Source organism: Mucor mucedo (genome assembly GCF_025094135.1).
Source record: "Mucor mucedo strain NRRL 3635 chromosome Unknown EV154scaffold_111, whole genome shotgun sequence".
NCBI classification, from domain to species: domain Eukaryota; kingdom Fungi; phylum Mucoromycota; class Mucoromycetes; order Mucorales; family Mucoraceae; genus Mucor; species Mucor mucedo.
In genome coordinates, this window is record NW_026252395.1 from 1 (window position 1) to 15,234 (window position 15,234).

A 15,234-nucleotide genomic window follows, 5' to 3' on the forward strand; every position below is an offset into this window, starting at 1 on the left:
AAATCTTGGGTTGGTTGGTGCATCGAAAATGAGACGAAGTCTCAAGAAAGAGTATTTACAAACGGTGTATACCAAATAATGTGATCGTACCATCTGCTTTGTACTGACCTGCTGAATCATCACGATATAGACCAATCGAGTCGAGATGGACAGCCATGAATTTTAATGGCGCTTCTCCAATTGTGAAATCGGGCCCAGACTCAATCCCTTGATTCAAACAGTGCCTTAGACATAAGCTTGAGGAAAGGATACATATTGAATCAAGCTCGGCAATATTTTGTCTAGATTTGTGTAAGCCCAGCCTATTATAATAGGTCATTCACATGCTTTATATGATACTTTTACGTGGTTCTTACCTAGATCTAAAGACACTCTGAGTATCCGTGACAGTTTTAGGACACTGTATATTAGCACCGATCTTGTAATCTTGAGCTTAGACTTGAGGCTGTCTTGACGATCCACTATTGTTTTTTCATGAAAAACACGACTTTCGCGGAGATCATACGCATGAACGCCAACTTCAACACCATCCAATTGTATTTGTTCACCGAGGTCTATCATCTGTACAAACAGATTCTATTTTTTGAGCCGATTTAATCTTTTTCATCATGGGCGGCAATGGTTTTAATACGACCTTCAAATTCTTGTGGCGTTTTCTATGAGTGCGTGGTTAAAAAAACTTGTAGGCGCAATTAATTAATTATCTATCTACATCTTACAATAAGAAGAGCAGTATTGATATAAGACTTGACTATGGCTGGAATCGGTTGACAGTATTCAGAATGAAACTCCATATGTATGGTGTAAATACTTTCTTCAAGGTTGGGCTCGGAAGGAACACTTTACCCTTTCCGAACCTGACGGCCCCGTGGTTTTCTTGAATATATGGATGAAATTTTGGCCACTCCTTCGTTTTGCAGAAAATCTAGCCAATCTTTCCAAATACTTGTGCCCTTAATAAAGACGTTAATTATGTAGTTTTTGTAAATACGATTTGCCCTACATTGTCGTTTCTTTTGCTTTTTTTTTTGCGGTGGCCATGGTCTTCTTTTGTTTTGCGAGGATGTTTCTTCCCAGGGTTGAGTGGCAATCCCTAATAATTACATTTAGCGAAGTGTCCTCACAATACAATTTATAAAGAACTTTACACCAACGTTAAAACGATTGCCAGTTATAGTGATTTTATTTCCAGTAATACTAACACTGAAACTGGCTGGTGTGCTGTTTAAATTGTTTGTTTAAAAAAAAAAAAAAAAAAAAAAAAAAAAAAAAGTAGCTTAGAATATTGACTGCGATGGATATAGGTTATATTCAGATTAAATGTATGTAATGCTTCACTTGCAGACTATTTACTAGTGATTTGGCAATACATATCAACGGTGAAGACAAATCAAGCATTCATGAAGCCGAAAAAATCGCTTAGATGTAAACAGTGAAGTCCATATTGTTTAGGCCTTAATAGCAATAAAAGTAAGAGCATTTACGAAAAAGCAAGGTTTATAAATAACGAGATTCAGACTTTTAGGATGTGGAATTTTATGTCGTATTCAGCATTTCTTTAAAAAACTTAAACCAGTTATCAACTAGCCATTTCAAAATAATAGATTTGTTTTGGATAAAGATACACTCAGTATTAGTGCATGTATCCGTTATCCTGTACCTATTATCTATCTATGATTCAGCAATCTTATTCATTGTAAGTGGTAATAAAAAATCATGTATCACGTTTCGAAAAATAATTATGTAAACGCCTATAGACGTTAATTTTTGGAAGGTGTTTTTTGCATCATGCCTGGACGCAAAATTATAGTTACCTCTGCAATTACTATCAGTTACACCAAATAGGTTATCGCACTTTAGAGTTCAGTTACACGCCACACGGTCCCTTTTATTGTTCCTTGGCCTTCCAAATTTTGATGTCATTGTTTACATATCAGTTGTAATGATCAATTGACTCGTGATTTTTTTAATCACGTACTGTTTCTTATTTGCAAACGAGAAAAAAAAAAGATAATTCACATGTTGGAATATGAGACTTTGAAGCTGTGTCTTAATATGCCAAAGTGGCGCGGATCTATCTTTAAACAATAATGTATTTTTATCCTGGTTCGATGATTGAATGAAACAAAAGAAATGGTTGAGTTTCTAAATGTACAAATATCGTATGTCTTTTTCGGACAAGAATATAATTTATCGAATGATGGTCCCGGTGGTAATAAACATTTGCTTTGCACAAAACGCGACTTTTATTTCCTCTTTTTACTTGGATGTTCCACAAGATTTTAAGGGTGTTTGGGTCTTTTCCCCCCATAAAAAAACGTGCTCTTAAGCCTGTGCGCAGTAAAAAGTGATTTACAATTGTGTTCAAAAAGAAAAAAGTGACTCCATTGAAACGTGGATACAGCCATCGTATGATTGCGGGCTGTCAACGAGGCAGCGGATTAAACAAAGTGCCTCGTTTAATTGAACACACGGATATATGATGGGCTTGGTGACGAGGAAGGGTAATACCAATTAAATAATAGACTAACATGTCCAAATTACTGTACGTCATTTTAAATTGCTCTCGATACCCAGTTTGACCATCTAAAAGAAACGCAATTTGATACACTTGATTTTTATTTAAAAATAATATTCAAAACACTGGTTTACAAACCTATCCAATTTTTATATAAGTGATTAAATCGAAGGGTTAAAATGAATATTCACACGTAACTCTCCACTTCCAGGAGGAAACAATGGTAACCACTGACAAAACGTGTCGCCACCCGGGACATCCAGCTTGATCAAGTCCCACAAGTTACATCGTGTCTGACCAAGATCCACTGCAGATTTCACACGATTGTGGTCCTTGACCTTAAAATCAAAAATAAAGGGCTCTCCTCCCACTCTCCAGATAAACGTTTCGTTCCATTCAGGATCCAATGTCTTTGGAATCACTTGTGTCTTGTAGATTTGCTCTTTACCTACCTTGACACGGACATATGGATCACTAGTCCCACTTTTATCCACGCCTCTTAATCCTCTGGCTTCCAGCAAAGTAATCGTCACAGATCCTGCTTGGCCTGTGGCATTACTAATATTATTCACATCTAATAGGATAGACGAAGGTGTGACAGACACTGTATCTTCAAAACTAAGGCGGGAAGAACCTACTGACATGCGACTACCATATGGATCCGATAATTGACTTCCATGGTAGCTTTCACTTGACTGTCTCGCCATATCGTACTGTTGATAATTACGCACTAACGGTCCAGACGCCTCCAAGTTTACATCATCACGCGCATACGTACGTGTAGTAGCCAATACAGATGTCTGAGTTTTTTTGGTCTTGAGAAGTTGAGGATGCCATGTAAATTTGACTTGTACACTACCCGAAACGCCAGATACACCATCCAAAGGAATATCTACCATACGTGGCTTAAAACTTTCGACTGCATCACCACGCAGTGTAATACCACCTGAACCAATAGGTTGATCCCCCTTCACATGGTTCCAATCAAATACTTCAATACGGATACTGGCTGTCACTCTTGACTGAATAGGCACTTCAAATCTTTCACGGCTCCATTTAGGGTTCAGCGTTTTTTTGATAGTTTCACTCTTGTACAGTTTTTCACCATTGACGTTAAAGATGACATAAGGGTCACTTGTACCAGACTTGTCCGCAGCCATGAGGTTTGTTGCACTGACCAGATCAACGGTCAAAACACCTTGATTATCCAAACTTTCATCCGGGTTCAAAACAAAATCTTCCATGGGGTCATATTCAAAGCCCAAACGGATACGCGCAGGTCCATCTGAACCCATCAAATTAAACCATGTACCTTCCATCGGATCTATTCCTTGACGCTTTTGTTTCATGATACGACGTACAATGGCAGCACCTGAATCAATCCAATGTCCTAATTTGTAAACCTCTTTTTCATCCGAATGAGCAGGCTTGATTTCGATTGCAATACGTGAAAAATCGATCTCCTTGATAAACATGTCGGCCGATTCATCAAAGTTAAGCGTATCACCGCGAAGTTTAGCTGTCTTGTATTGCGGCATCAATGCATCTACAATGACTTGGCAGTAACAGTGTGTTGTGTGTGAGAATTGAACTTGATGAATCTTAATCTTTAAAACACCCGAGTTATACGAACCGAGATCAATGAGATCATCCGGCGTGTAGCGAATGTAAGAGCCATGTAAACCACGCAAAGGTAAAGGTTCATCTGCAGCTGAAGAAACAGCAGAGACAGAAGAAATAGCGCTGCCTTGAGTTACAGATGCATTATTGGTTCCAGGTAATTGAAGGATAGGCACGAATTCAGCTGAATAATGTAAATCACCCTTTGAAGCACGTCTATTATCCATAGAATGTAATCTTTCCCAACGATCTACTTTAACACCGTTCGACTCGTACCAGACATCCGGTGATACACTTTGATCGCCAATTTTTTGTTGAATGATTTCCGAGACCTTGAAGGTAGTCTTTCCCAAAGATTTGTCTCGCGTGCGTGCATTCCAGTCCATGGCTTCTAATACAAAGTTTTCTTTCAATGAGTGTACAGGGATATACAAGATCTCTCCCCATTCTGGATTTAAATTATTATCAATGACTTCAGTACGCCCACGTACTTGATAACCCGATAGGATACGAACATAAGGATCACTTTTACCACCCGTCACCATCTCTACGTTACGTAAATCGCGTGCTTCCCAAAGCGTGAATCGAATCACACCGATGGGAGGTGTATCAAAACCATGTCCGCTGACAAAATTCGTAAGGTTGGACATCATGATGGGTTTCCATTCAGCACTGAGTCGTATTTGACCAAGACATGTATCACCATCCACTAAATCCCACCAACTATCGTTCTTTTCTTGCAATCTAACTATATCAGAGAGGTAGGAGGTAAAGGCACCAATTAAGGCATCATCATTTTGGCTATCACGGACTTCAGCACGGACAAAGAAGGTAGTTTTGTCAAGTACAACAATTTCATAGGGATCTTCAAACTTGGGTTCTTTCTTGTTCTTAGCTACATGTGTCTTGTGTTTTTCGATACCGTTCACAATGATACGAACATACGGACTAATTTTTTCTGAGGTGGTTACCAAATCACGACATTCATGTACGGTCAAGCGTAATACACCCGAATTCGAGTCGACAGGAGGATCCATGGTGCCATCATCTCGTTTATGAGGTTTTGAGATGGGTAAATAACGTATATCCACACGTAAATTACTAACATGTTTACCATTTCGCAGCAACATGAGGTCCAAACCCTCTTGTTCAGCCATATCATCCCCACTATCCAAACATGACAGGTCAAAATTGGCTGTAGCCAATCTTCTGTCCTTCAAACCTGGTCTTGATGTTTTGAGTTCAAGGGAGAGAAGTGAATTGAGGTTGTTAATTTTGATGTAACGGGTTTCATTCCATTTGGGTTCAAAGGTGGATTCACATACAGTTGTACGGTCGAGTTCTTGACCATGATCAATGTAGAAACGGATATATGGGTTGGGTGCAGTTTCTACCAGATCACTTACATGTTTGATACGGTCTGTAGAGTAAACAGTGACAGCGAGTACACCATTTGCAGCCGAGAAATCAAAGTCACCTGAACAAAAGCGTTCAACATCGATGGCCAACTGGTTTGGGTAATACATGAGCGGGCCCAAGATGGAATGTACCTGGTCTCGAATAAAGCTTGCTAAACCGGGAATCACATTCACATCAAAACCGAATGAATCCGCGCCCAATGGCTTTAAAATATAGTCAAATTGAGGCTTTTCCAAGAAACTGGCTTCAAATAACTTTACAAAAGGAAATCTGCTCATGAACTTGATCTTGATACGTAAATGACCGGAAAATGCCATATCTTCCAACATGACAGGTATACCTGCTCCCATTCTTCCCTTTCCAATACGTGCATTCATAATTACTTTAGGATTTACCTTGTATTCTAGCTCCTTGGGTGTCAAATCATCTAGATCATTGGGGATAAAGGAAACACGCCAATCCATGCAGACTGTATCTGGGTCGGTGTTTAAAAATGTTTTGACACTTTCAATGCGAAAAGGTTTTGTACCCAGCGTAAATGTGGTTAAGCGAATCGAGTCCAAGTAGGGAGGTAAATAATCCGTAATATAATTATCCAAGTTCTCTACTACAAGTGCTGATAGTACCGGCTCAAAGATTAACCAGAATTTTGCGACAAAACTGTTCATCCATTCCACGGATTCTTCATCTGCTTCTAATCTAAATTTACTGATTTCTCGTTGAATGTCGTCACGCGTGTTTCTACGAAATCTACGAATACTTGTGCGATAGTAACTTGCTAATTTTTTTTCATGCAAAAAAAAAAAAAAAAAAAAAAAAGGGTGAATACATTGTGTGTGTGTGTGAATATTTATGTAGAATTACCTATGAAGAGACATAGTAACAAGACTGAGCCTATGCCCGCATTCAATTTAGCAAGAGTCCATGATACCAAAGCTGTAAGAAACAGGGCAGCACCATTATGATACCAAGCGCCATACAAGAATTCGGGCAAGATTTCTTCAAGGAAATCCGATTCAGTTGCGCGTATCCCAAGAGAACCACCTGGATTTTCACCTGCGGCTAACGAGGTCCAACCTGTGCGATACCAATCCGGAATCAAATGCTTAGGTACATTGGTAAATGTCCCGGGGAGTGTAGTAGTAGGAGGTACAGATTTTTGTTCGGCGGCAGTGATGGTTTCCTTGGTTATTGTGGTGTCATGCGAATCTAGCTCCGTGGTTAACCCGCTGCTTGGCATAAGACCGTGTAAATCAGGTACCAAGTCTGCTGCCACACGATCACGACGCGGTGGAAGCATAGGTGGGTCTTCTTCAATAAAAGAGCTTACTTTAGGCCCTTTACGTGGTGACAATGACGTTGCATTCGTCTCCATTAAGCTTTTAATTTTTTTTTTTAGGAAAATAGGATAAAGGAAAATTAGTTTTTTAATGAGCGTGTGAGACCAATTTAGAAAAAGTGCGCCATGTTGTTATTGGCTGGGCTGTTTTTTTCTTATTACACTCTTAGGTAAGCTTGTCAGCAGGAACGAATTAATCTCAATCAGGTTGTCGTTATTCACCGTACTGGAAAACCACAGGCATTTTTTTTTCATCTTTTTTGGTCTGTGCGTGCGTATGCCGAATGAATTACAAACCAAACAGGCATGCGGAGGATTAAAATAAAAAAAGTGTTCCCTTTCGGGAACCTCCTCGCGCTTTTTAATAAGAAAAACTTCTTTTTTATTCTTTTTTGCTTATTGAAAATGACAAGTACATGGTCACTTGTGGTTCCTGAAGAGGCTACAACAGCTGTGCTGGTTCATTCTATCTCACCACAAACAACACAGGAAACTATTCGTGACTTTTTCTCATTTTGTGGTATTATCAAGGGGTTCGAAATGAACAACCAAAAGGCACTTGTCTATTTCGAACAAGAGTCAGCCGCCAAGACTGCTATTTTATTATCTGGAGGTATAAATGTTTATAAAGAAAGAAAGAGAAGCATGTTAATTAACAGAGAAAAATAGCGGTGGTGGATGATTGTCCCATAGTCGTTGAGCCTTATCATAAAGCAGGTGTTGTGGAACCAATTACAACAATCAAAGCAGGTGTTGAGGAGCCAATCACACCTACCACGGCTCCTGTTGCTAACAAGTCCGTGTCACATGTGATGGCCGAGTTATTAGCATCAGGCTATGTTTTGACAGAACCCGTGGTCGCCAAAGGCGTAGCATTTGATGAAAAACATGGGGTGTCCACTCGAGTAACTGGTTATTTTAACAAGGTCAAATCACAGCTGGGACACCAACAACAGACTACAAAGGGTGTAGGAAAAACACATAGCTTGTTCAGTTCTAAAACACTGGGAAGTATCACTGCCAAAGTCTCAAATGTCCATGCAGAAGCTAAGCGTATCGCAGTAAGATTATTTTTAATTACAAAACATGATTAATATCAGATGATTGATTTTTTATTAATCACCAATAGGCCGAAAAAAAGAAGCCATCACAAGCGTCCTAATGCGCCGGCACTTTACTCTACTGGGTAAGGCACTGATTTATATCATACACACGTAACTGAACTTGATATGCTATTAATCCAATAAATAATAATAAAGAAGTAATATCTGAATCACTAATGCAAACTGAACCAGAATAGTTATCCAGTATTTCTTTTAAATTGAACAAGATATTCTCAGTGCTCTTAACAGAGATAACAAGTAGTTTCCAAAACGTACATTTACCAGCAGGTATAATATTCCCCGTTGTGCAAAACTTGTATTTTACATAGATCGAAAACTACTGTTATTCCCCCTTTGGCTATATTAAAGTTGAAAAATTCACATTTATTATGGCCAATCAACTTTACATCTTACTCGATGCCCTTTATCTTATCAAATACGGAATCTTTTATTTTTAAACAGTTGTTACGCAATGTGTTAATCAAAATCAAAACCTGCAATGGTGCATAATTCGCTTTCCTGCAGCTGAACCTTTTATTGAACGTCCGCTTTTTTTTTTTCTGCGGCAACCTTCTTACTTCTTTTTCCAATACAATGGCAGGTAAATAATTGACGTGTCATTCAACGTGTCTGAGACTCGCTTTTCTTTAGGCTTCTGATGTCTAACCCCAAAGGTCGCGTTGCAAAAAAAAATTGGCGATGGGGCATCCGCGTGTTCTTCTGGAACGATTCCGACCAAAAGCTCAAAAGTCAAGAAAAAACAGACCTCTTTAAAGTAAGGCATTAAAGTATAACTAATTCAATCAGAACAAAAGTGGCTCAATGGTTTAGCAGTGCTCAAACAACAAATACTAAAACTGAGCTCCTGTTTTGTAAATCTCGCAGGAGAATGTCAACCTCATTGGAAAACTCATTGTACAACAAGATGTCTATTACTATTTTTGATACGACCTGTAGGATTGTAGCAACATTTATATCATAACTTACTGTTGTACCTAAAGAACTCAATACTGTATCTAGTGAAATAGTGACAACAACAAAAACACTAGAACAATCAAACGTAAGTCAGAATGTGTGGGGGGAGAGGGGGATCCCCGTACTGTATTATTTTAAGAATATGGTATATTAACTTTGACTATTAGTGTACACAAACTTCCCAAATGTACCTATTGTCAACCCATTAGGAAGAGATAGGGTTAACTTGAGGTTACATAGACCCAATCCTATTCCCCATGTTTTACTGAATAGGATAGACATTTCAAATACATATTTGAAATGCACATGTGATTGTAACATTATCAGAAACTTTTTGCCTGTATGAAAATTGTTGTTGGTTCGAATTTGATTCAAATCAAAAGGATACTGGATAGTCGTGGTGGCTGCACTAAAATTAAAAGAATGATGGGTTAGCGCTTAAAAAACCGGTTCGACGACTTGCGCATGTAATGTGCATGTAGTAATAGTAATTTTGATGTGTGTTTATCTCGTAGATCCGATGCTGTTGCTCGATTTAACTTCAACATAATTAGGTGGAGCTTAGAAGGTTCGCTTTAAAGCGGGAATGTTCATAGGCGTTACAAAACTTTAGGATTTGACACGTCGCCAGGACATTGTTGGTATCTATGATACAAAATTTATTGGTAAGCAATCTCTAGTATTGTTGCTTAGGGTAAAGCAAGACTTATAATCATTGTATTTTCAAATGTCGATAGCTTGAGTATCAAAAGATGATTAGGTCATCTAACTACACTTGGGAATATGTTTGGGAAAAATGTCCGTAAATAGATTCTCTTCGATAATGAATACATCATTTTATTCTTGGATGCTTACTGAATAGGTAATCTGGGATTGGTAAATGCGTAAGATTCAAACTATAAAACGCCTCAATTTGGCACTAGGAGTACTGTACATCTCCGGACAACCGGTTTAGATGGGCTGTCAATCAATGGATGGACGGATGAATCAGAAAAAAGGGTACATGATTTTTTTTTTCATATGTAAATATAGGTCAAACACAAATGATGGATTTATAACCCTGAAGGATGATTTGTGGAATATAATTTGAAAAAAGAAATAACTACTCATGCAGAAGAAAGCTAAGCGTTTATTTTCAGTCGGTAATTAATTAAGTCAGAATTATATCAGATGATTGGGTGATTTGATTGCAATAAGGTATATGAGACATCACAAGCTTGCTAGTGATGAAGGATGTAGTAATAATAAAAAAAAAATACTCGGCTCTTGTCCTTTTTGATAAAAAAGTGCCCCTTTTACAATTGTAGTTGCCACGTGTGGGGTGAATGCCTAGTATTACTACTATGTTCTACATGTGATGACGTATAATCACAGAAATATAAAACATGTCTACATATCATCACCCTCAGTTGTTTCTAGTTGTGTCATCTGCAACTTCTCTAAAGGCAAACATGTGAAAAGAAGCAGTAGAGAAAGGGATGTTCATAATGCCTGTAGGGAATTAACACTGTGTACCTATATTTGTAAACAATAAACAGGTGTTTCGGAATCGTATGAGGAAGCCAAAAAAAAAAAATAAAAAAAAAAAAAAAGCTGCCGATGTTGTCCGATTATTGTTGTGACACGTTGGGAATATATTGTCCATGTGCTGCCACTCTTATTTCTTTTGTTAAAAAACAGGGTGATCCCCATTTCTGGCTGTGATTGAATTCGAATTAAAAGCACTGATCACTCCATATTATATTTGTGTACACCGTTAAATTTTCTCAGCCCACAGAAAGGGCCAGAGATGAGTTGGGATGAACCTGCTTTTTACAAATTAAATTTGGGGGAGCAACCTTAAAAAAAAAAGTCTATATATATTATTCCCCTTTTTTCCCCATTTCTTTCTTTTCCTTCTCTTCTTCACTCTTTACACACCCTTGTTATATTTTCGACAACAATTACTACTTAAAAATGTCTTTCTACAACAACGATAACAAGTCTGAATTAAAGATTCACACTTCCTTACTTAACCAACCTAACTTTTCGTACTACCCTTCTCCTCACTCCCCCGCAACCAATGATCCAGGTAATTAAACGCATGAATGGCACTTTGTTAGATTTACTAACATACTTTTTCGTTTAGTTCCCAAAGAATCGTCCTTGGAAGAATGGATGTTTATCCAACAAAACCATAATCATCAACAACTATCCGACACATCTTCATTAGGCATTCGCACTCCCGACATTGGTATTACCGATATGATGATGACAACAAACTCTCAATTATTTAACGGTGGTGGTTACACTTCCTTCTTGCAACCTTCACCCATTTTGCAGCATGATCCCGTTCAACTTATTCCTTCTCTCTGTGTAAGTATTGTATATTATTTTTAAGTAAGCGCGCACTGACATTTTATGTTGCATATAGAATCAAGACCACATGATGCTGTTACAAAAGAGTTATTCCGACAATAATCAATTTATGATGGGCACAGACAGCAGTATTATCACCCATATGCAACAATTTTACTATGAAAAAGAGGACACTGCCTGCCTCAGCCAACTCTCGAGAGAGCAACTGATTGAACGCGTTGTTCAACTCGAAATGGAAAAGAACAAACGAACTGTTATCGGCGACTTTGTTGAAGAACCTAAACATAGCAACAACCACAACCATAATCATAATCATCATTATGAAATCACCTTGTGCAAGGAACAAGAAACAAAAATGCATTCCTGCCTATGGGTTCACTGCTCCGCTCAAGCTCCTACCTTAGACCAACTCATGACTCATATCTGTGATAATCATATCGGTAGCGGTAAAGCCACCTATTTTTGCGAATGGCAAGACTGTGCTCGTAACAAGAAACCCTTCATGAAGAGACACAAAATGCATAATCACATGCGTACACACACAGGTGAACGTCCCTTTGTCTGCACCGTGATAGGTATGTTTATTCGGTATTTGTTTATTGTATACATGAATACTGAAAAATTATATTGTTATAGGCTGTAATAAGACATTCTCTCGCCCTGACTCTCTTTCCACCCATATCAAAACTCATTCTGATATTAGACCTTACTTATGCTCTATGCCTGGCTGTGATAAAGCTTATTTCCACTCCAGATCCTTAAGAAAACACATCAAATCATCCCACATGAAAAACCATAACTCTGCATCTTCTGCATCGGCTCGGAATATTCCGTCAGTCACACAATCCATGATGAAGAAGCGTCAACAAGCTAAAAAAATTCCATCACCTGCTGCTCCCACTCCCATTAAATTGGAACAGCATCCCATCATTCCTCCTTATAGCAATTTCTATATTGCTTAGACTCTACACCCTATGCCTTTTATTTTTCTTTCTTTCTTATACATATGTACAATACTCATAAAATAAGCATTTCTCTATGCATTCTATCTTTTTTTATGTAATTTTTCTCCTTCCGCCCTTTCTTGCTTTTTCTTTTAAATAAAAAAAAATATTTTTTTCTCTTCTAATGGAACACATTGTTGCGGAAGCAGCACAGGAACTAGAGTCAAGACTCTCTATTGAAAACCTGGCGAGTGCCACTGTAAAGACACACACATGCCTTAACAACACACTTTTGACATTATTTCTTTTTTTATAGATGGCTTCTTGGAACCACGAAACAAGTGCTTGCATAAAAAGAATCGAAGACACAGCTCAATTAACAAACAAAATTCAATCAGAAACAGAGCTCATTCAGGAAATGTTGACTTGTTTAAACCAAAAGCATGGCGAATTACAAGCAACTTTTGACAAAATCGATCAATTAGAGGTATGTTCCTTGTTCCCCTTGGTTAGTTTTCTGCCTTCTTAACCTTTTTTTTAAAAAAAGGCGCTGGTGAATAAAGTCAAGGATACTTACAATGCAATGGGTGAAAATGTGGATATGATGGAAAAGGCAGTGTCAGCCAGTACACCGTTTAGACTTGTGAGTTTGGCACAAAACAAGGCTTTATTAATGCTAAACATTTTTTTTTTTTTTTTTTTTTTTTTTTTTTGGTGCAGGGAAATCGAAATATACCAGCACAACCATATTTTCCACCGCCACATCCGGTAGAGATTTTTAGCACAGAAACCTTGTTTAATGGTATGAAAGAGAAGGAATAACATAAGTCACATAAGGATAAGTCACGCCTTTTTTAAAGATTTTAGCCTTTTTCTGTTGTAATTGTTTATATTGACATCCTGATTAAATAATGAAAAATACCTAATTCGGCTGCCCGTTGTTGTTGTTGATAGAGTAACCTGGTAGCAAAGCATCAATGTTCTAGAACTAACCATCATTTGTTTTTGTGTGTGTGCCTTACTGTTGATATGGATTATATTCTATAGGTCGTCCTTTAGGTCCTGTCACATGTAACGCATAAATACCTTTTGGTCCGTATTGTACTTCATATTCTACCTATCATTTGAAATATTTATTAGACATAAATGGTCAAACTGACTATTCCATTGCTCATTATGAATATTTATACTGGTTCGCCCTATTATAAAAGCATGTGAATATACATATATAACGTAATAATGACATGGATATGTCACAAACCTTGTTTAATCCAACGAGAAATCCCTTATTTGAACTCATAATCGATGATTGATGAACAAATACTGTATTTATCATGATAATAGTCAGTCGTCTCAACATATGACATTCCTTCTTGTTTCTTCTCTAGCAACCCATTACCTTCATCCGCTGATCCGTTACTATCGGGAATGATGAAACCGTATCCTTTCTTTAAATTAAAGAATTTGACACGCCCTGTTCTTCGTTGTGTAAAACCAAGGTAAAATGTGTACTGATACGATTGATACGATTGATGGTATTGAAACATCTTTTTATGGAAATAAAGAGAGAGAAAAAGATACATCTATAAACAATTTTTTTTATTTTTATATATTAACTTTTTTTACTAATGAAACAAATCTACTTTTTTAATAGACAAATAGAAGACACCCATTCCTCTTTAGCTTGCTTTGATTCGGCAAAAAACACCTTCTCTTTTTTACCCATCTTGATCACAAAGCAACTATCTTTGGGTCGTGGATTCACTGGCATTCTATCTGTGTTATATAATCGTGCATTTTGGAAGCTTGGAATACCATTGATATATTGACAGCAATCAAGACCACTGTAAATGAAAAAATCCTCTTCATCAAGCTTGATAATCTTTTCAATCGGTCTAAACATCATGCGTTTACTCATCGTCTTAAAAATACACAGATCACCGTCTTTGGTTAACACACACAAGCGTTGTTTAAATGTATTCATCTTGCCTGTACCATCCTTCACATATACCATGCCTGATTTCTACAACAAAATTAAATGTTATTTACCGATATCACCTTTTTTTTTTTTACTGTTATGTGTATTTACCACATGCTCGATCTGGGTTTTCTTGACGAGTTTATGTTTATTAGTCCACTCACCATACGGGTTTCCCAAGATTTCCAACAATAACGTATTTCCCACATGAAACATATGCTGATCATTTTCGTTTCGTGTCTCTCTTACTTGTGGGAAATCACACATATCTACCATGCCAATGGAATTTTGAGGTGTCAACAAATAGGTGGGTGGTGGCGTTGATGGCACTTCCTGTGGCCTTTTATGGAACCAAGGCGAAAATCCCTTTTTTTCTGCCTTTGTTCTCTCGATAGCGTATAAAAACAAGTAGTTGTCGATCATGGATACATATAAAAGTGGATTGATCTTGGACATATTACGTGTTCGAGAAGCATCACGAACGTAGCCTTCAAAATGGGTGGTAGGAGGAGGAGGCACATGAAAAGTTGGTACTTGTGCTGGTGGAATGTATAATCGCATTTGTAATTCATGCGTCTAAAGGAGTACACATAAGATAAATATATAATAACCAAGTGTAGTGAGTTGTATTACCTTTTCGATTAGTCGTGGTTCAATCAGATAAGAGGTTTCAGAATCGGCAGGACTCATTGAAGGTATCAAGGCCCAATCCAGATCATTTAATGGTGACTTCCAACACATACCCATCGTATGTCTATTCCATCCGCTGGGTCGAAGACCATCTCTCTGTAATAAAGCCAACGCACTCTCTCTCACCTTTGATAGATTTACATTATCTCCCTCAGAAATGTTGGAAAGCGGCATGTTAATGGTTGTAGGAATTTGTGGTAAAACAAGATCGATGGAGGTAGGAAGAGGGTTTTTGGAATATAATGGTAAAGCCATGTACAGAGCTCGATACCATTCTCGTGACTGACGTA

The 15,234-nt window shown here is 37.8% G+C and overlaps 5 protein-coding genes across 5 annotated transcripts; 2 read left to right on the forward strand and 3 right to left on the reverse strand.

Moving 5' to 3' along the window:
* Positions 1–139: 139 nt before the first annotated feature.
* On the reverse strand, positions 140–2,576 carry EV154DRAFT_554749 (uncharacterized protein). The gene is made up of 8 exons (XM_051605223.1): positions 2,357–2,576; positions 2,264–2,331; positions 1,979–2,145; positions 1,125–1,221; positions 1,004–1,093; positions 847–945; positions 357–561; positions 140–302 (listed from the first exon to the last, which is right to left on the reverse strand). Exons 1-8 carry the CDS (start codon positions 2,406–2,408, stop codon positions 226–228), a joined length of 855 nt encoding a protein of 284 aa, XP_051453639.1. The 5' UTR covers positions 2,409–2,576; the 3' UTR covers positions 140–225.
* Positions 2,577–2,679: 103 nt separating this feature from the next.
* On the reverse strand, positions 2,680–6,797 carry EV154DRAFT_427732 (C2 domain-containing protein; the record flags this gene model as incomplete). The annotated part of the gene is made up of 2 exons (XM_051596372.1): positions 2,680–6,335; positions 6,422–6,797. The coding sequence occupies 2 exons, from the start codon at positions 6,795–6,797 to the stop codon at positions 2,680–2,682; spliced, it is 4,032 nt and encodes a 1,343-aa protein (XP_051453640.1).
* Positions 6,798–7,301: 504 nt separating this feature from the next.
* On the forward strand, positions 7,302–8,058 carry EV154DRAFT_567742 (uncharacterized protein; the record flags this gene model as incomplete). The annotated part of the gene is made up of 3 exons (XM_051606034.1): positions 7,302–7,509; positions 7,566–7,957; positions 8,026–8,058. 3 exons carry the CDS (start codon positions 7,302–7,304, stop codon positions 8,056–8,058), a joined length of 633 nt encoding a protein of 210 aa, XP_051453641.1.
* Positions 8,059–10,930: 2,872 nt separating this feature from the next.
* EV154DRAFT_567743 (uncharacterized protein) lies at positions 10,931–12,294 on the forward strand (the record flags this gene model as incomplete). The annotated part of the gene is made up of 4 exons (XM_051606035.1): positions 10,931–11,045; positions 11,103–11,329; positions 11,388–11,907; positions 11,969–12,294. The coding sequence occupies 4 exons, from the start codon at positions 10,931–10,933 to the stop codon at positions 12,292–12,294; spliced, it is 1,188 nt and encodes a 395-aa protein (XP_051453642.1).
* Positions 12,295–12,993: 699 nt separating this feature from the next.
* Positions 12,994–14,088, reverse strand: EV154DRAFT_23762 (cold-shock' DNA-binding domain-containing protein). Its single transcript, XM_051594537.1, has 6 exons — positions 13,676–14,088; positions 13,538–13,599; positions 13,467–13,475; positions 13,299–13,393; positions 13,199–13,236; positions 12,994–13,125 (listed from the first exon to the last, which is right to left on the reverse strand). The coding sequence occupies exons 1-6, from the start codon at positions 13,857–13,859 to the stop codon at positions 13,073–13,075; spliced, it is 441 nt and encodes a 146-aa protein (XP_051453643.1). The 5' UTR covers positions 13,860–14,088; the 3' UTR covers positions 12,994–13,072.
* Between the last annotated feature and the right edge of the window lie 1,146 nt (positions 14,089–15,234).